The 24,329-nt window shown below is 37.5% G+C and overlaps 1 protein-coding gene across 1 annotated transcript; it reads right to left on the bottom strand.

The window, feature by feature from the left end:
• Positions 1 to 830: 830 nt before the first annotated feature.
• On the bottom strand, positions 831 to 19,387 carry tagapb (T cell activation RhoGTPase activating protein b). The gene is made up of 14 exons (XM_028040788.1): positions 19,243 to 19,387; positions 16,531 to 16,616; positions 9,941 to 10,111; positions 7,593 to 7,766; positions 5,776 to 5,817; positions 5,392 to 5,479; positions 5,248 to 5,301; positions 4,855 to 4,924; positions 4,444 to 4,595; positions 4,163 to 4,324; positions 3,798 to 3,907; positions 3,268 to 3,454; positions 2,990 to 3,071; positions 831 to 2,616 (listed from the first exon to the last, which is right to left on the bottom strand). The coding sequence occupies exons 1-14, from the start codon at positions 19,315 to 19,317 to the stop codon at positions 1,493 to 1,495; spliced, it is 2,577 nt and encodes an 858-aa protein (XP_027896589.1). The 5' UTR covers positions 19,318 to 19,387; the 3' UTR covers positions 831 to 1,492.
• Between the last annotated feature and the right edge of the window lie 4,942 nt (positions 19,388 to 24,329).

Genomic DNA, 24,329 nt, shown 5'->3' on the forward strand with positions numbered 1-24,329 from the left:
CGCAGATGCACAAACATGTTGACTTAAGACTTTTCATGTTTGCTTTTTAATAATTCAGGTGTGCATGTTTAAATAGAGACATATGATTCATATTGTGACCTTTCTGAGGATTGTTTTAAACTTGTAATGACTTCCGTTGTCAATGCTGCAACTCATGATGCTTTTTCCAGTGGCATTTATCATTTCTTAAAACAAGATCTCTAGTTTCTGTCTACAGTACATTGGTTTTCTCAAATTCAAAGTGTGATCAAACATGTTAAATGAAGGTCTAAGATGAAGATTGTGTGAATTTACTTGGCAATGTTTGACTTTTACGATGCGTAATATGTTGAAAGATCTTCCTCTTTCAATTATTATCGAATATTTTATGTACTAGTTTGTTATTTTAACACCCAGGTTAAACCGTTTTCAAAGGCCTGCTCTTTCTCAATCAGATGCAACAATGCAATGAATTAAATCAACTTCATAAGGAAGAAAGTTGTGTAAAATGTTTTAGAAAGGAAGGAAGAAGCGGTGGCATCAGCCCATCGCACCGTCACAGAGAAGAGGAACAGCAATTCGCAGAAAAACCAAATCCGTCCATGTGACGCTGTCTGGTTTCTATCAGTTTTAGCATGCGGCGTCTGACAGAACATGCTGTTCTCTCAATAAGGTTGGCTGCTGTTATTATGCAACACATCGAGTAAAAGGAAGTGGAGCCCAGCAAGTTATTTGCTCTGTTTTCTCATTAATTCTGCTGCTAATGAGCTTAGGATGCAACAATTGAGGACTCCGTTTATTTCAATCAAAGACTTACAAAAAGAGCTCTTAAAAAGACAGCCAAGACTTACTTTATTTTTCATATTTTATTTTTATTTTATTTTCTCACATAGTCATCTAGAACCATTTATATTATTTGGGTTTTACAGATAGCAAACATTTGTATCTGCTGGTGTGTAAATCTATTTACAATTTAGCATACAAATAGGGAAAGCATAACTAGTCGTAATTAAAAGTGCTTTAGTGTAGTGGGAGAGGAAGACCGTGAAAAGTGAAGTGCATTCACAAAAAGCAAAACAAGAAAGAAAAATGAACTGTGCTCGATGTCATATGTTGCACATAAAACACACGAAACATAGAAACTCATAGCATATTTCGTCCACAGACAACTGTGTTCATAGCTTCTTGGTGATAGACTAGATATCTATCATGGTAACTACATATAATGTAATATTTGTACTTTAATAGTACTACTGAGGATGTGCATCTTCACATTAGGCACATCACTGACATTCATTTAAACAAAAAGATGAAAAATAAACTTTTCTGTACAAAAACAGCTGCAAGCATATTTACAATGCATAGAACAGTTCCAAACATGCTGCCATCATTGGAAGTCCAACTATACAAAAACTGTGACTAAATCTGGGACAGAAAGAAATTAACTCTTTGCTTTAGCTTCACTCAATTTCAACTAAATTATTTCTACTTTAGAGGAACTTTTTTAGTATTTTCAAACATAAGACTCCTTTGCATACGAAAATTCCTCGAACACTGGCTGGACGCACCTCCGGGACACCATCTCATGCTGGCCTTTGGACACCGACTCGGACATCGCTCTCTGGCGAAACGGCTGCCGCTGCTCCACGACTGTGTCCTGTGCCATTTGAGAGAAGCAGTCCTGGTTGTATAAGTACTCTCTGACTGGAAGGTCATAGTTCATAGAGGAAGGGCGGGACCTCGTTATGGCATCCTGTACGGTCATGGAGCCATAATGCGGAGGGGGTGCAATGTTCTGCACAGCCTGCTCATATGATGGAGGTCTGGAGGGAAGCCTGCTGTCCACCTGCTTGAACACTTCGATGGCGGACAGAACGTCGGCGGAGGGATCTGCTTCACTCTGCGAATCCTCCTGAAGAGTCTCTGGGAAGGAATTTTCCTTCTGAGCGTCCTTCTTTAGGCTGTTTCTGCTGAAGGCACCCAAGCTCCTGGTTCTCATCAGGACCTTAGAGGCCACCCTCATGGACTGCGATCTCCTCTTCTCCTCTGAAATCGGCCTGGGAACGTCCAGTTTGCCATTCGTCGTCACCAAAGGTTGACTGTTGTCTTTCTTGGAACACCTTGGCGAGCCCGTGGGGGAACTGGTGAAGACGGAGCTCTCGGATTGGTTCGAGGCGGTACTTTCCAGGGAAGAACAGGAGCAGTCCTTGCCCATGTAGGGCAGCAGATCCATGTTGGAGCTGCAGCTCAGCTTGGGGAAAGACAAAACCGAGCTGGCTCCACCACGGCTTTTCAGCAAGAAGGAGTCGTCTGAGATCTGCTTTTTCAGCGGCTGGCCGTCGAAGTCGTCCCGCTGCATGTAGCAGTCGTCGTGGCTCCTGGCGTGGCTGCACAGGTTCTCCAGATTCTCCGGGAGGAGGAGGATGGGTTCGGAGCAGCGGCGGTTGAAGGGAGCCTTGTTGTCGAAGGCGGCGTCGGATTGCCAGGACGAGGTGGTTATGCTGGGACTGAGGGATGAATACGAAGAAGACGAGCCACGGCCTCCATCTATGGAGCTTCTCTTCTCTCCCACCTCTCCATCGCCATCCGGGTCAGTGCTGTCGTACGCAGAGTCATGGTGGACTGAGGAAAGGGAGTCTACATGGTGGGAAAGAGACACAGTTAACATAAATAGATAAAGTGCATGTGTTGGTTTAGTCTCTAGAGAAAATGTGTCCAAACGTCATGCCACTGGGGCCAAAACTGGTAAATTTAAACTAATGGTGGCCACAAAATTCATTAAATTTAAAATGCAAAAGTTTGTTTATTTGATTTGTTTTTCCTTTTTCCCCAATTGTTTATAAAATATGTATATAATTAAAGATTAAAAACATGAAAATGGCTTCACTGTTAAAGGAAAAACAGAATTTCCCAATTTTCTGAGTCAACAATTGTTTTATATTTTGTTGCCAAAAAAAATTATTTCAAAGGCCACGCTTTGGACTCTAATTATGAGTTAGTCTTTAATTACCTTCATCTGTATCCAGCAAGCATGGAATATTTTCTCCAAGAATCATGCAGTTCTCAATCAGGAACTGAGTAAGTTCTGTGGCCTGCAGGAAAAAAAAGAAAAAAAAATGTAAAACAAGCCAGATAGAACGTAATTTCATTCCTACACCATAATCTAGAGGTAAGAGTCCCTGCAAGTGTGATCTGGCTTGTGAAAACTCATGAGGTTTTCTGCACAGCTAACCACAAAGCTTCAAAGCAGAAAAAGTGAGAGAGCACATTCATCTCAAGAGTTTCTACCTTCTGCATCTTTTCCCTCTGCCCGTCCAGTGGCGTGCCATCCAGCTGCAGCAAGGTGGGGCCAATGCACACCGCCAGATTGGAGGCGTCCATTTTGTTGATGTCTGAGCTCTCTAGGATGCAGTGGAAGAGGCAGACCAGGTACTGCAGGAGGAGTTTGTTGGGCCCCGGAAGATCATCGAGTACCCTGGCAGCGGAGGAAGGAAGAGAAAAAGAACAGGAAGGAGATAAGTTTGGCGGTCTTCAACTTGCTTAGAGTTTGTTCCCTTTTTTAAACTGATCAGAATCAGAAAGAAGAAGTGGCTTTTGTACGGCCTACAGATGGAGGACAGTGGGGATATTCTGCAGAAAAAAACTCCACTCAGAAAAACCCTTGTCTGCTGTTAACCGCATAAGCATTGATAAAAATAAAAAAAAACACAAAAGATGTCCTTCCACATATAAATACCACATCTTCCCCTGAAAAGATGATGCAGGTGCTAAAAATGTCTCTGGGAAGACCAGGTGGGAGTGGGTGTAGATTTACTCACTTTCTGATTTCCAGAGTTCGCTGCTCGGTGTCTTCATGGTCCAGAGCTGCTGTCCACCTGTTGTAAAGGTCAGACCTGAGCAGGCTGTGGGGAAGTTCCTTCAGGAAACACTGCAAAAATAAATAAATAAATAAATAAAAATAGGGATGAGCTGCAGGAATAAAAAAAAACATTTCTATGATGGTTTAAGATCCTTCATAGTACAGATGGTTTCTTTAGTGTTTAAGGCAGCTATGGTGGAAAACAGGTAGCAGCTGGTGCGATAAACTGTTGTAACAATGTGGGTTTTTTGCAAACCAATGATATTTCTAGTTGTAAAAAAAGGCAATTTAATCTTAAGAATGCCAGTGTGTTCTGTTACTCACTTTGAGGAGTCCGACCAGCAGATGGACCTGCTGACCCTCAAGGTCCACATCTGTGCCGTTATCCAGCTGCTCCCTGAGGTCCTTCATGAGCCGCGTGTTGCACGGCTTCCGAAACACTCCCTCCGCAGACGGGCCCCTCTTCTTCAGCAGCAGCAGCAGGTCCTGATGGGAGCAAGATGCAGTGAATAAACATGCAGCTAAGTAGATGTTTGCTGTTCAGAAACATGGGATAAAAGATTTTGGCATTTCCTTTTAGGTTCAACATTTCAAAATAAACTTACTGTGATGGGTTTGGGAAGCGAGTAGTCATCTGGGCAGATGTTGCTAAGTGGCTGCCCAAACAGCTGATTCTTGGTGCCTTTATTTGCGTGGCATGCCTTGCTGGAAGTCCTCCTGAGCTTCATCCTGTTCCTCACCAGGTTCCATTTGGTTTCTGAAGACGACAAATGCACTGTTAGCATAATCTGGTAACACATCACATGACTGAGTCAAATGCAGTGAAAACAAAAGTTTGTTTTGTTCACTTGTTCAACCTAAGCAGGCACTCGATTTTCTTTTTTTCGACTCTGCGGTTAATTTTTCAAACCTAATGGGCCCTCCCCCTGTGCACGGTGGCAAAGACCTGCACCATATCCACCGCGAGAGAGAGAGAGAGACAGAGGAAGACGTGTGCAAAACTTGTTCAAACTCACCAGAGGACTGTGTCAGTCGCTCCTCTTGATTGTTCAACTGTTTTGACAAAACGCAGTTCTTCGCATCGCCCTGGCAACATAATAAAGGAAAAGAGATGTGGTGATGAACATGGAAGAGGAACATGAGCATGCAAGAGCAAAAGCAGAAGAATATGGGTCTTTTTTCTATTTTAAACCACATAGCACTTAGCAACATGTCCAAAGTGAATGATCGCAGGTTATGTAACCAGAGGCATAAGCAGTCACCTCCCATCTCATTATCAGATTTTTGCAACAATCTCAAGTTCTACTGTACATCCTGCACATATCTACACTTGCATGATATATAGATATACATATATTTACACAAAAAAAAACACATGTTGATCACAATAAGTTTATCTTTTGACCTACCTCCGGTGTAAGCACAATTATTTGCTCCATGCCACCTCCTGTTAGAGTTTTAGTCTGTAACCAAAAGACAGACGTTAGGAGAAGTGTAATTGTGTAACAGCAAGCTTGAATTTTTTCCAGTTTAACGTGGCATTGTAGACTTACAACGATGCTGCCACTCAACACCTTCATGAGGACGTCCGGGGGTGAGGAAGAAGCACAACCAGTCCTCGTTTTTGCGTCTCTAATTTTTCTGCAATGGCGATAAATATAAAAATTGTTCAAAATGCTGCATGTTTCCATCAAGATCTGCTCTAAACTCTTTTATATATATTCTTTAAAATTGAAAATTAAAGCTTGGTGTTAGAGTCTAATCAGTGAATCCTTATGAGTTTCTTTGTTTATAATAACCAAAACCTTCATTCAGGAATTTGATGAATTAATTTTTAGCTTCAACTCAACATCTGATCTTAACATTTAGCTGCACCAGTAGTCAGAAAATATGCAAGATATGTAAATTTGGTAAAAAGGATTAAATATTGACCTCACCTGTGAAGAGTATCTGACCAGCGTTCTTTCACCTCAGGCGAGCTGTGGGCGAGAAAACAGCATGGTATGAGTTACTAAATCCACAGAGCGACTCCAACACGCTTCTCTGCTGACAGTGGGAGGAATGAGACGAGCCGCGCACCCACTGTGTCTTTTAACAACTCTGGTGGAAAGTGTATCTCAGTCATGGGAAGAGGAAGCAGCGTCACGGCATGCCCCATTCAGACACCTTCCACTTCCTCATAGACGTACAGCGCTGCGGTGGCTTTGTGTCCACCAGTGGAAACAGGACGGCGACCCAAATATGCGTGTCTACTTGCTCACCTGCGAGGCTCCGGCATTAAAACATCAGATATACCAGCCGGCACTCGCGTTTGTCTGTTAAAATGCCAACACACTGTTTATCTAAGGCTCCAACTCGAAGTGAATGTGAAACCTTCACACAGTGAATCATAACTCAAGTCCAGTCAGACAAAAAGAGAAGGGCTCTCATCTTTAAACACAACAACTCAAAACCCACTTGGGTATTAATCAGTTTCTTGGAATACATAAATGGGTGAAAAACACAGTCCCAGTGTTCGATTGTGATGACTTTGTGAGAAACGTGGGAGTCACTAAGCACCACAAATGAGCAATTTGTCATCTGGTGCCGCTATAGTGATCAGAAATTCACAGCAGGGAAAAATACACTTTCATTCCCTTTTAGCCAATCACAAAGTCTTGACTACAAAGAATGAGCAAAGTTTCTCCTGCACTTCATCCTTACAGTAAAGGCCTGCATTTCTTGCCAGCCTCTGCAGTTAATTCCCTCACGCAGAGACGTGCTTTGCGGCGATGTCCAAACTTCCTATTTTTTTGTGGAGTTTTGTCTTGTGATGCTCCAGGGCCAACTTTCTTTTTGGTACTTCCTCATTTTCCGAAAGGTCACACATCATATGACCATTCTACTACTGAATACATGCACATGTTCTCGGTTAAAGACTTGCATTCAGACATTTTGAGGAAAAAAAAATGTTTACACCAAATTTCAAAGGCTTTCATTCCCATTTCACACTTTCATATTTTGTCACAAACACACCTGCACAACCAACAAGAAAGTACAAAGTGGTTTCTGTATGGTAAGTCTAATTCTAGTCAAAGTCAAGAATTAAATCCAATTGAGAATGTGTGGCCTCCATCCATTCTGTCTTAACTTGAGTTATTCTGCTAAAACTAATGGGTAAAATGTCAATCTAGATGTTCAAAGCTGGAGTAGAATAGACATATCCAAATGGTGCGTTCACACCAAACCTGTTTCACGCGACAGGCATCTCTGGTCTACATTCAAAGTCTAATATGGAGGCGCGTCGAAGGTCCATTGTGGTGCGTTTCGAGTGACCAGTGTGGCACGACTTGAAGCCTTGGGAGCGTTTTGAACGTCTGACAAACTGGCCGGTAACAGAAAACAACAACCAGAGCAATTTTGACGCATCTTGCGTGTCTTACGCGCCCTTGATGCACCTTCAAATAGACTTTGAATATAAACCAGACATGCCTGACACACGAAACGCGTTTGGTGTGAACACACCACAACAGATCACACTTTTCAGGAAAAAGTTTTAAAAACCAAATATCCTTTCACTTTAAAAGAAAGAATAAACAGGTGTTCATTATTCTTGCTTGCTTAAAAAGTGGTGAAAACTGCATGGATGAAGTAATGATCACATGAAGATACTCATTGCTACACAAATGCATGATCCTGCTTGAGACACTTGTGAATCAATCAGGTTACATGCAGTTGTTTGTATGTGAGTCAAGTGCTGTGTTTGAAATCTCACCGAAAACACACGAGACAAAAAGTGAGAGCCCAAGCCAGGACAAGAGTCAGCCTGGGATCAACGTCCCCCGCTGTCCCACTGTCGTCCTCCTCTTCTTCCTCTTCCTCCTCAAAGTCACAAAGCCAAACGTCCTCCAGGTTCACTCTTTGCTTTAGGCGGTAGCTGGCTGTTGACCTGTTTCAGCAGAACAGAAACGAGAAGCAATAGGAGAGCTAAATCGTTTTTCTGATTTCTATTTATGCCTGTTTTTGGCATCCACGCAGTGCAAGTCTCAGTTCCATAAATTTCTATCTTATTTATTGACTTTTCTTTTAGACTTTGTAAACAAAATGATGAGAAAATAGTTTTGTTTTGAAGAGTTTTGTTGTTGAAGAGTGTTTTAAAGAGGTTTACTTTCAAAACCATTCACTGTTTATCATTCACTGTTGAGACAGAGAAATGATGGTTTAGATTACATTTGTTCTTAGTATTCATTGACATTTCAATGAATTTCTCTGTAAGTACAGTTCACTACCTGTGCTCTAAAAGGCTGATAGTTGAGTGAAACACCCAACAAAACCGCATCCATAAGACCATGAGCCATTTCTCCCTTTGGGTCTAGACTCACATGCTTGTTTTGGTTAGATTTAACTAGAATGTCCTGCACTATAGTTCACTTCCCGCTTTTGGAGCGGTCTCCAGTCCACTTTGCATTCACATACCAACTGAACCAAGACCTAGATTTGTAGGTGGACCAGAGATCAGAGTTCGATTACACATTCACACCTCCCCAAACGAACTGGACTTTCTAGAGAAACGAGCCAGAGTTTGATTAAAGTGAACTAAACAGGATTGGTGTGAATGATGCACCCTTACATGGCAAATATATATATTTTATTCTGTCTTGACCAGCATCAAACCTATATAAGCAATTAACATTTCTATAATTTTTTTAAAAATCCCATTTGAAACCAAATTTTCTACATACATAAAGCTCTGGAAAAAAATTAGAGACCACTTAATAATGTGAGTTTCTCTGATTTTACTATTTATATGTATATATTTGAGTAAAATGAACATTGTTCTTTTATTCTATGAACTATGACAACATGTCTCTGAAATTCCAAGTAAAAAATGTTTATTTATTTGCAGAAAATGAGAAATGGTCAAAATAATGAAAAAGATGCAGTGCTTTCAGACCTCGAATAATGCAAAGAAAACAAATTCATATTCATTTAGAAACAACAATACCAATGTTTAAACTCAGGAAGAGTTCAGACATCAATATTTGGTGGAATAACCATGAGGTTTTTCAATGGGGTTCACTGCAGTTCACTTCATTTTTTTCCATAGCCGTATGTGATTGTGTGTGTAGGTAGAAATTCTCAGTGGTATATAAACAAAAAGCTGACCAAGGTTATTACAATGTGAAAGACTATTTTGTAAAGATTTTGTACAGTTTTCCAATTGGTTTCGCCATCTTCAACTTTAATAGTCAATGATCCAAAGCTGTTTTCCGACCATCTTATCCCCAAACTAAAGTAATCATCGAAAAATTTGAAAGTAAAGCGTCGAAAGCCAGACACTGTAAACAATTGTTTTCACGTGACCAAACAACTGGCAGTCTCTCCAAAAAAAAATATGAAAACTGAGTAATGATGTATAAAGTCATCTGTGGAAGTAATTGGTGCTCATGAACAGGTTTACAGTGGCGTGTTGTTGTCCCAGCTGTGTATACCTACAGGAACAGTGGGTAGGTTGTGGTACAGAGATGACTGTGAAAATCCTCCCACTCAAAAGCTATAAAACTTCCACCGACTTTTACAAACAGATCGGATCTGAGCTGTGAGACAAAGTACAGTGATAGTTATTAAGATTTTTTTTTAAGTACAGTAGTTCTGTGGGTTAGAAAAGCAAGATGAGACTTTTTACTAGAGTTAATTTATGTGGTATCTGTATCGGCACTTTGACTTAAATTAAAAGCAGATAAAAGTTACTTATGGTTTGAAATAGGTATCTGAGAAAAACAAATTTTTTAAGGGAATACCTTTGATTTCCCCATCTAATAACTTCTCTCACAGGGAAGCACCCTGCTTTCTTTTTCTATTATTGTAAAGTCAGAGTGACTACGTTCGACTGGGCTGCGTTGCTGGGAGATTCCCCAACACTCCAAGCATGCAGTTCAAAAATACACAGTTTGTTTCTACTTCCCCATTTTACTCTGTAACAAACACGTGGCATTTTCAACAGAAAGCCCTTCAAATAAAAGAAGAAGAAAAAACTCTATAAGCCTATAAATCAACTCCACTCAACTTGATGTTCCAGATTAATCCAAACGCTATATTCATAGGAATGTAGGAAAAACTTACTTTAGTTTTGCGAAGATGAGGACATCAGTGAAAAGAAACAGGTGTCGCTCCTTAGTCTTCGTCCCCTCAGTGACTTGGGCACATTCGTCCAACAGCAGTTCACCATTCTCGCTGGTCAAACCCAGGACAAACGGACTCTGTTCAACAGACACCCAGCAGGGAGCCTCTTCCCTGAGCCAGAGGACACACACCAAAACATGAGTGATTCTCAGCCTCACCAGGCCAAACAGACTCCAGAAGAATGAAGGCTGTTTTCTATATCCTGCCTTTAATGGGAAGAGAATTTCAAATCCTTAAGCTGCTGGGAAATCACCATATTCAAATTAATACATTTGCAAAGGTCATTGTTAGAAAAACAAAGCAGATGGTCTGAGTTAGTATCAGTTTGAAACAGCAAGTGTAAAAAGGGTAAATCCAGGCAAGTTGTGGACACTTCCTGCTTTCTATATTTTATTATTGTTGGTTTGTTTTTGATTGCTGTTTCGTTCTCATTGAGCTAGAGTAGTAAAAACCTCAAATAGTCATATACTGTAGATAGTTCTGGTTATAGAGAATTTGAAGAACAATACTGGAATTGAACATTATTAGCATTAAAACTTTTCATAATTTAATTGTAAATGATTCATGTATTCAGTCGCAGGATAATCGTATATGGTTCTTTTTATTTGAAGTGTTGTATAAAACTCTTCCCTTTATAAAACAGAACAAAAATATAAAAAGACCTACATTCACACTAATGACATATAACTAACATTTTAAGTGACTTAATTATTCTCTATTTATATAAAGGCATTCATATTAAATACCAGAGGTCATGTAAATTATTACGCTGATGCTTTGAAAAACCTTATTGCTCTCTTAGGAAAACATCATAAGAAAAGTGACTGATAGGACAATAAGCTAACAGGCTAACAAGCAGATATGCTAACATTTTTGGCTTTATTCTTTACATTTTATTTTAAAATGTCACACAGATTGAAATTGTAGTTTTTCTGTACAACACAAATTAGTATTTTATGCAACATTTGCAACAGTTTCAAATAGTTTGAACTCATAAAGATTGAAACAGTTAGCTTAGCTAACTATAATGCTAACACTGCACCCAAATAGCTCCTCTGTGAAAAAAGCCCCCTTACAGTCTACTTCTGTTTTACTTCAATGTCACACTATAGCAAACTAATCTTAACAAAGGCTAAAATATATTGTGATGATACTCAAACTTCTGAGAAATGATTCTGTTTAATGGAAAGAAAAAGGTAGGACATTACATTTGTCTTTGTTAAACACCCTTTGCATTTGGAGTTGACCAAAAAAAAAAGTAACACCAACAGTTGTTATAACGCCATTATGATGTTCTGGGGCAGCTTTGCTGTTTCAGGACCCAGATAACTTGCAACAATTCAGGTTATCTCTGCCTAACAATATATGTTTTATGACCTGGAACATGTAAGTGAAACAAAAAAGCAAACATACAATAAAGCTATAAAGTGTCAAATACTTTTCACAGCTCTGTAGGTGGTACAAATCCACAGCGGAGTCTTTAAATACTGTAGAACGGTAGTGATAGGCAGCTCACTTAGTTTATATGGCCGCAAAATGCTGAACGGATTATAGTTGGGACTTATAAGGTAAAATCAGCAGCTTAATTTTAGGTTGCTATTCTGCTATGAGCATTCAAATGTTGAGTGTGATAGTCGTTCATTTTTATAATTTTGAAAAATGTTCTTGTGGTTGTGCTTTACCTAAAGTTGTAAGGTATAAAAAAACGTTTTGCTGTTTTGAAACTCAGGCTTTTAAAGCAAAGGTGTGAAACAGACTGTTAATACAGCTATGTTCTTTATATACAAGCTTTTATCCTTTTTATGGTGCCAGACACGTACAGCACTCATGTTTCAAAGGCACTTCAAAATATTTCAACTTCCTCACCGGGTGTCTGAGCAGAAACAGATGAGGGCAAACTTTAATTTGTTGTGGGGAGTTAGAGACACATCCTAATAAAAGTCAGTTCACTCGATGCTTTAAGAGATCATTAAAAAGTTTAGTAATTCAATCCAACAACGTACTCTACTACTACTACTTTACTGAAATTCAACTTAAAAAGATAACTTTCTGTTACATTCAGTGTGCTGACTTTAAGTGTTTATTGCCGTGTACCCAAGAATATCATGGGAAAGTTAAGTGGAAGAAAAATTGCATATCAGCACGTAAAGTGGCATCCTTTGAGTCCTGCAGCAATGCTTATTCAAGAGTTTGTGAGAGATTCATGCAGACTAGACTGAATGAGAGACAACGTTAGAAGCGACTTACATGAACTGAGGAGAAAAAGTGTAATTGCTCTGTGGTCCAAAGTCCTCTTTTCAGGTAAATTTTGGATTTTATTTTTGGAAATCAGCAGTTTTTCAGCAGGTCTTGGCATCTGCCCACACAACAATACTCACTTTAAAGGCCATGGTGATACTATACTTTGTTAGCGACCTGACTCATCTGACCTAAATTCCACAGAAAATATACACAAGACACACCGCACCAAAGCAGTAATTTATGGAAAAGGAACACAGACCAAAAACTGCAAGCACGTGCTTTTCAATAGGTTGAAATTTTTACATAAAAATAGTTTTGTTTTTTTATTGGTCTTATAAAGTTTTCCATAAAACTGAGCTTTGTATTTATTCTTGGCTGTAATCCATAAACATCAAAATGACCAGAAATGCTTGAAATATGTCACTCTGTGTAGAGTTACTCTATTGGATGCAGTTCTTTTTTTTTGAGTCGAGTTACTGAAATAAACTTTTTAATGACGTTCTAATTCACATAGATCAAGTTGTTTGTGTACATTAAAACTAAACTGCCCACTCAGGGAAGAAAGGACTCTGAAGAAAGGTATCAGGAAGCACCACACAAAGGTGCAGCTAAACTTCAAAGGGGTTCATTTTCCCTCTGTGTGGCAAAACTAGCAGCCATTTTCCAATAAACACGTGAAAAAGATTGTCAAGGATGATAAACAAATTGATCATGTTTATTATGGAAAAGTTGACTTAAGTGATTAACCAAATCCAGGAAAGTCACTTTTGTTGATGTTTGTGTCTAAGCTAGTCGAAGCTGAGATCAAACTGGTTTGTGTTGAGTGAGTGTGAAACCAGCTTTGGTGTTCGCTCATCCCACTGCCTCTTGGGGAGCAGAAATTCAAATCGCTTCCCCGGAGGTGGTTTCCCTGCGTTTTCTCTGTGGCCTACAATCGATGACTCATAACAAGCAGACAAATAAAACAGTGTGAGTTTTTCTGGCACTCTAAAATAAACAACATAAAAAAAGAAAAGCAAAGAGAACTTTGAGCATGATCTAATATCTGTGGTTTTATCAATATGATGCTGGCTTTGCTGCAGCTTGGCTCGCTTTTTGAGGTTGAATTGGAAAACAAAAAATTAAAATGAGGTCATAATTTTTCACACATTTCTTTGTCTTGTGGATAAAGCTTTTTAATTATTATTTAGATATAAAATTGTAATTTATAGCTTCATTTTATGCTATAGACAGTGCTTTCCACTTGTAACATTGTAGAGTAATAAATAAAGGAAGAATAAAAACCTCTTCTAACCTCAGCATGTGTACGTCAGAGGCATACCCACCAGAGTGAAACTAACACCCACAGCCCGCCCCCTCCATGATGTCGAATGTAATGAATGCAATGTCGAGCACTGACTGGCTGGTTTTGTGAGGGTGGGTTGTGTCTGACATTTGTCTCCTTTGCTTTGAAGAAGTCACCCACCACTGTGGGGGTCTCCGCGCAGCCCCCTGATGATGACGGCTTGGAAAGGTTAAACGTTTGATAAACAAGATGGGTCGATACAGAGCCCACATGTGTGACTTAACTAAATTTAAAGTAGGTAGAAGGTGTCATGGTGGATTTTTTTGGCTTTTACTCTTCTATCAAAACATTAAAAGCAAGATACAGTAGTTAAACATATTTCATAACATAAAACTAAAGCTTTAATTTCATTTTAGGGGATCTGTAGAGACAGTTTTTGTGGCCCTCCAGACTTGAAAAGGCTACATACTTAGAACCTTCCAAAAAACAATTGTGTCTTAAATATTGTTTTATCAATCAAATCAAAGAAGTTTTATCTGTATAATGCTACATTACATATGTGAAAATATTACTTAACTTTAAAAGGAGCTCATCGAATGCAGAGATAGTTATTCATTAATATTCGAAAAGTTTGTTTATTTTGTAGTTTTGTCAATATTTTCTACCAAAACTGGTCCTTTGAGGAGATTTGTGATCTTTATATTGCCCAAAAGGAAATGAGTTTGACATCTAAACTATATACTTCTTCAGGAAACTTTTATGTACAAAAAAAATTTATAATAATTTACAGGTGTTTTTCTAAGAATTACTGTAATTGTTTGCCACATTCAACGGGCTTGAATCATAGAAATCCAAGCTCGAACTGAAACCGTAACAAACAAATGTTGTTAAATCACTCAAATCCTGTCAATACATAAAAATGGCGGAGAGGAAAGTTTAAGAGTATTTTAAGGGTATTGTGTCAAAACGTTTGTGGGTAAAACCCCTCGGGGGACATCTGTGTTTGAGGCCGGCCTGGGCGCACAGAGTGGTAAACATGGTGGCAAGTCGCAGGTGTCACACATGGTGGGTTCAGGGGGACAGGAAGTGTGCTTCTTTCTCTGTTTGCTCTGCTTTAGGTGCGACTTTCAGATTGAGTGCTGCCACCTGTTTGTGTGGGGATCTGGGGTCTAACATTTTTATGTTTTTGTAGTATTCTAACACTATTAAAAGGAAAATGTGTCTTACTGAAAGTACAAATTAGGCTTTCAAATCGATTGTGTGTGTTTGATTTTGAGAAACATGCAGATATTTGGCAGCTTTATTACTCATGTTTAGTAAACAATCCTACATTGTGTAACACTGCATTGTATTCAATCACTCCATGTCAAGTTTCTTATAATGTAAGCAAATGCTTACTTCTGTGACACTAAAAATGCAATTAAGTACAAAACAAACCATGAAGCAACAACAAAAAAACAGAGATAATAAACAAATGCAAACAGGAAGCAAACACAGATGAGTCAAACAGAAACCTGCTTGTGAAGAAGTAGAGTACCTTCAAAAAGTACTCATAACCTTTAAACTTTCTCACATTTTTTTTTAGATTGCAACCAGGACCTTTTATTAAATTGTTTTTACATGATAAATCAAGAAAATGTAGCATGCAATTGTAATATGGACAGAAACTGATGCATGGTTTTTGCTTCTTTTAGTTACGAAAAAATAAATAAGTAAAACGTATTCTAAGCATTAGTGTCGAGTAGTTATATTTTAAGATCACCACACTTCAGAGATACTTCTGCATATCATCAGCACAGAATGAATCATTTAGATAAATAAGAAAAAACAGTTAATCGTCTCTGACTCTCGTTGGTCTCAAAGTTTTAAGCCAGTTCTGCTTTCTGAAATCTGACACCCAAACTAGAGAACGGTTCTTATTACTGGGCTAAAGGATCACAATATGCTCTTCAAACATGCAAATTAAAAATATGCATGTTTGATGTGTAGTGTTTTGTGTTGTTCTTGTAACAATGTTAATATTTTTGGACATATGGCCAATTCATTTTGGAGAAATATTAACAGAAACATTTTTAGAATCTTTCTTTCTTGTCTAACATCATAACAAACTAAGTGCTGTATCTTCATGGACTGAAAGGACATGACTACACAGGAAACATAGAAAGGCAGCTTGAGGTTTGCAAACATTAACTTCTAAAGACATGTCTTGTGGTCTGAAACCAAAATTTAAGTGTTTCTCCATAAAAACTATTGTAACATTTGGAGGAAAACAGGAGAAGCGTCACCAACTTTGAAGTACAGCGCTGGCAGCATCATTCCCTGGGATTATTTTAGGAAATTCTGACCAATAATCTTCACAAAACAGATAGCAGTTTGAGAAAATATTATTTGTACATATTTCAGTGTAATATATCATTTGACTGACTTTCCCCACCATTTATATTTGGTTTTAAAAGTATTAGTTTGTGCCAATAATTGCAGCTGTTTTGTGATTTTGACCTGCGCAGGAACTTCAGAAGGAAACTACAGAAAATATGTTTTTGTAAATACATCGGAAATAAATGCCTTTCATCAACTGCTCCATTAAGTTCAAGCTGTTTTGACCAGTTTCCTTTTATGAATCAGTATTAGATGGAAGATTAAGGTTCGTTGGTAAAAACATCTGACAAGAAAATGTGGTCACATATGTTGGCATTTGAAACTTTCCTAATAATAGAATTAGTAAGAATAGCAGGTGGTTTTACCTTTAGTTTAGCTTTTGAATATATTGATAGTTTTTTTTTTAGAAACCTAGCTTCTCTTATTTATCTTTATTATCAACTGTAGTTCAGCTTTCAATTCAACACTTCCACCGTTACAACATGTAAGATACCCGTGAGAACCAGCAGCAGCACAAATCAAGGGAGACTCTATCGTTATCTGAAGTTTAAAAGCTTAGTTCATGTGTGTGAATGAACCTTCACGTGTTTACGTGTAGCAATGGCTTCAGATAAATGATTCGCACCTGATAGGAGACCATGGCATCCCAAGGGCCTTCCCAAAAACCAGGGACGGAGCAGAACGCCGCCTCTGAGCCAAATGTCTGAAGTGCTGAAGAAGAAAGAGAGGTTAAAGGTTAATTTAGGCATTGCAGCTTTATGACAGGAAAAGACTTTGGTGACTTCCTAATAAAGATTCTGGATGAAAATGTTTCACTGACTAAGACTAGAGATGGATTAAATTGATCAATAAGATTGATCAATAAAATTGATCAATTTTATTGATCAATAAACTTTATGATCAATTGTATTGATCATAAAATTGATTTTATGATCAATTTTATGATTTGATCATAAAATGAAAATATACATGAAAATATTCTAAATAAAATAAGATGTTTTCTCTCTTTTAATATGAGTTTTAAAAAATCTACATGATAAACTAGAGTTGGAATCTGCAAGCTGAGACTCCAGAGCCACAAGTGGCTCTTTAGACTGTCTACAATGGCTTTTGATTAAAAATTAGAAAAAACCAACTAATGTTTTTGAATACAGATATAATAACAAAGACAAATAACAAACAAAGTTTTTTAATTACTTTCGATTTTCCCATGGAATAACTGCACTGAATTTCCACCACAGAGGATGCTTTTTAGATCCTCTTTTATATTTGTATCATTTTCCACAATCTCAACATTCCATGGGAGAAAATACATCTATGGTATTTTTAATAAGTTCCAGGTTTTTCTTTATTTCAATACCTAAAAACAGAAACAATGACTTTTAAAACTACAACAAAACTCCTATAGTTGGCATTTATCTTTTTTTCTAAATCATATTTAGAATAAGTGTCACCAACATTAAAACAGTAAATATTAGCTTTCTGGCAACTGATGCCTTTTGGAAAAAGTCCACTTTTATGCAAGCCACTTTTACCAAGACAACTTGGTATATACAGTATATATATTACCAAGTTGCTCCAGTAGTATTTTTACTACTCTTAAGTACTACTCTTAATTTAAACGCAAGGTTTAAATTAAGAGTAATGACACAGTCAGTAAAATAAAGGTTTTCACCATGCTTTAGTTTTTCCTAACAGACTCAAACACAAGTTTGAGCTTTTGTTTGTGTGTGTTTAATACAAAACAAGAAGCGTTTTCATCCTGGCTGCTTTTGTGCTCTAATTGCTGGACTGAGTAATTAGGTGAAGCATAATAGACGCTGAAGGAAAACACAGCAAAACACAAACAAACAGGAACTGGAATTCTAAATAAAAGGGTCTCTGTCTGCAACCCGGGCCCCCCTGCCACATGCGGGGCAAAGTGAAGGACATGAAGGGGCTGAGGTGACCGGGCACACACCTGCCGCAGCGTCTCTGGCTGTGAATGTACGTCACTGTGAGCTTTGAAGCTTTCGGCATACTTGTGTAAAACTAAAGGGAGAAATTAAACATTCCCCTTTTTTCTTTAAATATTACAATTAATAATACTTTTTGTATTGTTAATAATACAAATATTTTTCAGTCATCTTCAAGAATCACCTCCCCCAGGGAAGACAGGGGAAAAAATAGTCAAGTGCCTCACTACGCCCCCTAAAGGTAGAAGGAGGTGCAAACTGTAGTTTAATTTTAATTTACAGAAATATTACATAACTTTTAACAAATAAAAATGACGAAAAGTGGGGGGTAGGGAGGTTCCACTAAAAGCCAGGTAAAAGATTTTTCTTATTCATTCTGTTGGTTGGTTAAAAAATAAAAATAAAAAAGTTTAAAGTCCTTTTGCTACTCTAATCATTTTTATCTAACTACATCTTTTAATAGTAAAAAATATCTTTTAATGTGGCTTTCCCATCCTTCATCTAAATATTGTTAACATACATATATTTAATAACAATCTTTCAAAAGTAGTGAGTCTGTATGAAGGCCACCTAAATAGCACAGATAAAAAAATAATGCTTGGTATGGTTTCCAAAGGATAGCAGATATACATAATCTCACACTGTACGTTTTACTTCAGTATAACATTTATGAGTATTTTGGGGAAGTTTTTAACAAATTAATTAGTAATCTACTTAATTAGTAATCACGATTTGGCACATCTTTTGTTACCGCAGTACAGCAAGAAGAAGATTAATTTTATATCTGGTAAACTATTTTTGTTATATTTTGGATAACTGTATTACTGAGGGACCAAATAACTTTTATTGTAAATGTTCCAATATTTAAGAAGTCGTTATGCTATATAGAACATGGACTTTGAAGACAAGGCCCACAGCATCACAGGTCCTCCACTGTAGTGACCATGAAATGCTTTTCCACTTAATGTTTTCCATCAGACCCGACGGCAGGAGTATTTGCAGAATCTCAGTGCCATCTGGGCGAAGCACACAGGTTCAGAAAAAGCCCCAGTCCAGTCGTTTAAATTTGCAATAGTAAAAATAAATTTGCAAAAAGATCTCTTTGTAGATTTAACCAAGTTTTAATGACAAATGACTAGTGAAAATCATCTGTCTCACTTGAATGTCCTTTTCGAAGGGTTTAAATTTAATAGATTAAATTCATGCTTCTTGTCTGTTAATGTTAAATGGGAAACATTTAAATAGTTTTGGCTATCGAACCAGATAGCCAGAGCTATTTGGCTATCTGGCTATTAGACAATGGTCTAAACCACCAGTATAGACCATTGTTTGTGATTTCAGAACAAGCAGAAGTTGGCTCTAGATTTTGGATCAATACTCACAGGGTGCATTGAAGCAGCTGCATCATCATAACTCCCCCTCCTCATGGCTGCAGCTCCATAATCTGTAAGGTCCATGCTGTCCTGAGCTGTTTGACGTCTGTTGTCACTTTGCAAAGTAATGGAGGATCAGCTCTGCAAGAAGCCAGGAGAGCTGCTGCAAACCGACGCCTCCCGTTCTGCAAAACCTTCTCTATTGAGTGCTGCTAATGAGGGTTTAAACAAAGGAGGCTTGCCTGGCAAACAAAAACAGGAGAGGGGGGCTTTCTGTGGCGGACCTCATGGTGCTGCAGTCCCAGTCTCAACACTCCAACATCTCCCCTCCTGCACCAACACCCAACATCCCAGCCTGGGATGTTACGCTCCAGTGAGGCAGCTTCCTCCCATAATGAGATCGTCATGCATCCCATTAGGGCCTTCCCTCTTGTCCCCATTTCCAGGCTAATGAGGGTGACATGTTTGAACAATCGGGGTCACATAGATTGGTTCAAAACATGTGAAATAGGTGCTCGCAGAACATGGTCTGTAGGAGCTGAGCGTTTTAATATTTAAATGGCTCCTCTTTTACTTAGTGGCAGATGATTGGTGTGTTCAAATGTGTACCACAACCATCCATTCCCACAACCACTGGGAAATTTACTCGTTATCTCTAGAAAACCATCGGGAAAAAGTATATGCAGATATCGTCTGCTCTCGGCTTCCGTACTCTTGTACAAGCTTTGCTTTAACGTTATTTTTTGTCTGCTGAACCTTTAATGCCATTTGGAGAAAAAGTGAATATAGTAAGCACTATATATTGTTATTAAAAGTACTTTATCATTTACTGTAAGCATGCATCATTTTGCCCCCCAATTCTAGTTTTTAAAATACAGCAATTTACACATAACATTACATTTTCTCCATCTGTACTTAAGTAGTCTTTACACAAAATACTTTTTTACTCTTACTCAAGTAATTTCTTTGATAACTACTTTTTACTTTGACTTAAGTAATATTCGAAAGTAGTGCTGTTCATACCGGAGTACAATTAACTTGTATAGTAAGTTTGATTTTATGATAAAAAAAATATTACAAATTAAAGATTAAAAAATGTATTAAAAGTCAATATTTTTATTATAGTATTTCTTTCTAATCTCATTGACTTTCTGAGGCCCCACTTTGAGAAACACTGTGCTAATCTACAATAAAGCTCTCATTATGCAAATCATCCAAACTGAAACAACTCCAAACTATCGTCCTCGATACCATCCATTCAACTAAGAATGCTAAATGTTAGATTTGAAGCTGATTATCTGGGACCAGAAAACCATGTTGGCAACAAAACATAGAGCTACGTAAAACATTCATGCATCTTTGACCAAGAGCTGTGACAAAAAAAAAAAAAGATGGCGACGACCAATCACTGTAGAGCTTCATACCCACCTCTTGTCCTGCTTCTCACGCAAACTTAAATTTTGTCTCCCTAAAATTCTCTACAGTAGAGAGGAAAATCTCTTTTAAGGGATGAATAACTAGTCAGGGTTGACTGGGACAAGAACGCACATTAACAAAGGTTCAAGCAGCAGATATATTGATGCTTTACTCCTTTAACCCAATTCTCATTGAATGAAATAATAGTTTATTCCACCAACTGTTTTCTTGAGGTGGTTGAATGCAATCTTTGTTTCAAAACTTGAACTTTTTCAACCTGTACTTTTATTTTTACTAGAATATTTTTTTTCATACAAGCACTTAAGAAGAGAATGTGAGTACTTTTGACACCGCTGTTCTGAGACCTCCTGTGTTTCTTTTGTCATGGAAATCTGTCAATCTTTGATATGTAAACAAACAAGCCTGTTTCATTTAGTTTTTAAAATGTTTTGTTGAACTACATTTAAAAATCAATGTATGATATTTAGTGGTAAATGTCAGTTTCAATTTTGTCCTCGTGTGTAGATAAAAGTCTAATTTTCCGTTTTGTTATTTTGATTCACTCTAACGTTTCAAGCACAATCTAATCTTCCAGTGACCTTTGTTTCTGTTTCTGTGTATCAGTTAAAACCAGAACCCTGTTTATGCAGCAGGCTTGCTCGCTGCTATTTGCAATTTGGTTCTTTATTCTAAAGATCGGAGTTGCAAAGATATCCAGATGGCACCAGCCTACTAACCCTAGAATAACCCCACCAGGGCGATGGAGTTGCTGAAGCCAAGGCGGACGAGCCCTCCAAATGAGGACAGAGCCAAGAGCTGAGGAAACCCAAAAGATTGGTTCTGAGACAGTAAACAGTACCTGACCCAAATGTGTGACACTCTTAATGGTGGTTTAACTCTAAAAAATGTGTGAAAGCATTTAGTACATTTCATAGAGACAATGAGAGAGAGAGACCTCTGAATAAATTAAAACAATTAGATATATTATTGTGATCCACAATTAGTTAATCATTGATTATTTTAACTTGAATTCTATCATTAAGTTTAAATTGTTTAACAGTGTGACTCTGAGAATAGACATAATAATTTATAATACATCCATCTCATTCATTTCAGCAAGGAATGTAAAGTAAGGTCGACTGATTCAGTGGAAGAATTCACTTTAACATAATTTTCATAGATTTAAAAACAAAAGATTCTTAATATAAAAACATAAATAATTAAGCAGCCTAACAATTGCAACAGTGAATGTTGGGCTGTTTTTTGAGCATTTTCCCTTTTCTAAAAAGGTATTTGTGTCACGATTACTGAAACAAATTAATCACTAAGGTTTTTAAAACTCTTTCCAGATTGGTAGAGTTAACTGATGCATTTTTACATCAGTCGGAATAAACAGTCTATTAAGGTTTTAACTATATATTAATTTAGTAATGACAATTATTATAGAGAGACTGTTCTAAAATGTGTCAAAGAGCAGTAGTATGTCTGCTCTTAGTATGTACTTAGTATGTCTGAAACATGCAGTGCCTTGCAAAAGAATGAATATATTTCACTTTATCACAGACCTTTCATTAATATAACCCATAAGTAATGCATAGCAGCCAATGTAAGAAAAATAAATCGTTCTATAAGGAAACCCAGCCGGATGCATCTAGTCACCATTTTGACAGCAATTCCTCACACTGACTAAAGAAAAGGAGAACTCCCTTTTAACAATAAAAAACTTCCAGCAGAAACCGTTACATGTTATGCTGTTAGGTGTAACAGTTTTAACAAATATGTAAGAAAATAAAACGCATTTTTATCTCAAGAATCTTAAGGCATCCTTGGGTTGCAAGTTTGTGTAACATGGTTATAAGAAGTACAACATTCAAAGGTTTACCAACTTTTTAAGTTCACTTTGAGGCAAAATGAAGATATATTTTTTTTTGAGTTATAATAATTTTAAACTTTTCACAAATTAAAAGTGTGCTTAAGACATTGAAAATATTTGCAAATTATTTGAATTATAAAACCAAATTTTATTGTTGGCTCTGGCTAGGAGGCCGTCAAACAAACAAACACAGCCTTTGGCCTTTTGTTGTTGTCATTACGAGCTGGCTCCACTCCTGCAGGATTTGTTTTCTTCTTATTTGGAGGAGTTAATGGTTTCTAGGTGGTCATGAAAAGCTCAGCACGAAGCCAATTCAGATGAGGCCTCTGTTGTCATGGCTGGCTTGATTGCAGCAGTTACTGCTAATAATTTACCAAAACTTTCACCCGGCTCAGTCTAACTTAACTGGTGGCTTTTAATATCTTGAGAGGAACTTACCAGCAGATTTGCTCTCTCGTTTACTTCTCAAAGATTTTCTTTACATTGCAAATTTGCAAAGCAACACATTTTTCCAAATGCCTGAACAAAAACACCTGCAAGTTTCAATGCAAACATTAATGACCACCCAGGTCGGTAGACTGCCCAAAAGTATGTTAAAGTAGCACTACCTCAACATAGTTTTACCCAAGTAAAAGTAAAAAGTAGCTTTCCAAGAAATGACTCAAGTAAAGGCAAAAAAGTATTTGGTAAAAAGGTCGCTGAAGTAAAGAGTAACTGATCAAAACATCAATCATTTAATACTTGAAAATTACAATATCAGATGGACCAAAATATATAATAGTAATGATACTTCTTTAAAAGATTACTCATGTAAATGTAAAAAGAACAGCATAGTAAAAATACTCCTAAAAGTATGTTTTCCAAAGATTTACTCAAGTAAAGTTACTAAGTAAATGTAACTAGTTTCTACCCACCTCTGCACCAAGGCGACATTTCACAGTAACCATCCATCTTCACGGTAACACCAAAACAAAACAATATGGCAAAAGAGTGCATAAAAAGGCAATAAATTGAGATAAAAATATAGATTTTTAGAGTGCACTCAACTGAAAAGTCATTCTCTGTCACACTGACAGCGTTGAGCTTTAAACTTGACTGTTTTTTGGGGTTTTTTAAGTTACTGCAGCTGAAACTCCTAACAAAGCATTGTGAACTGCAATTAGGTTTACACTGGATTCAGTGCGGAAAACATTGGCATGCTTTGTTGCCGTCTCCCATCAATGCGGTCCATTGTCCCATGGTTACATCACCGGCAACTCATTCTCCAAAACCTGATTAAACCTCTCGGTGCTCATCTTTCGACAGAAGCATTCAAACACAGCCTGTGCTGTTCATACAGGAATTTTGAAAGGGAAGCTTTGGTCCAATGAAACGGGGATTTTTTTTTTTGTCTCTTTCAGCTTCTCGACTCAATTGCATTGTTTTGCCACAATGTTTATTATTGGTGGGTTTGCATGTGACTTCCTCACTCGTGTTGGAGGTGTTAAGTTCTGGGGAAGAGTCTTGAGGTCAAATGAACCCACTGGACAATTGAGGTGAATTGTCTGTACAACACCTTGTGTTATTTCACAGAACTCAAAGAATATTCATTCACACCTATGGTTAAGATGTGAAAACCTCTAAAACACATCTTTTATTATATTGGAACATTTTTAAGAATCTATTCTTTGATTTGAGTTTTTTTTTTTTTTTTTGATGAGGAAAATACATGCAGTTAAAATTTAAATAGTGAAGTACAAATTCCTGGTTTTCACATAAAAAAGTGAGACCAAGATTTATAATGTCTGAACTTTTTCTGCTCGACAAA

Source organism: Xiphophorus couchianus, chromosome 15 (genome assembly GCF_001444195.1).
Source record: "Xiphophorus couchianus chromosome 15, X_couchianus-1.0, whole genome shotgun sequence".
Taxonomy (NCBI): Eukaryota; Metazoa; Chordata; class Actinopteri; order Cyprinodontiformes; family Poeciliidae; genus Xiphophorus; species Xiphophorus couchianus.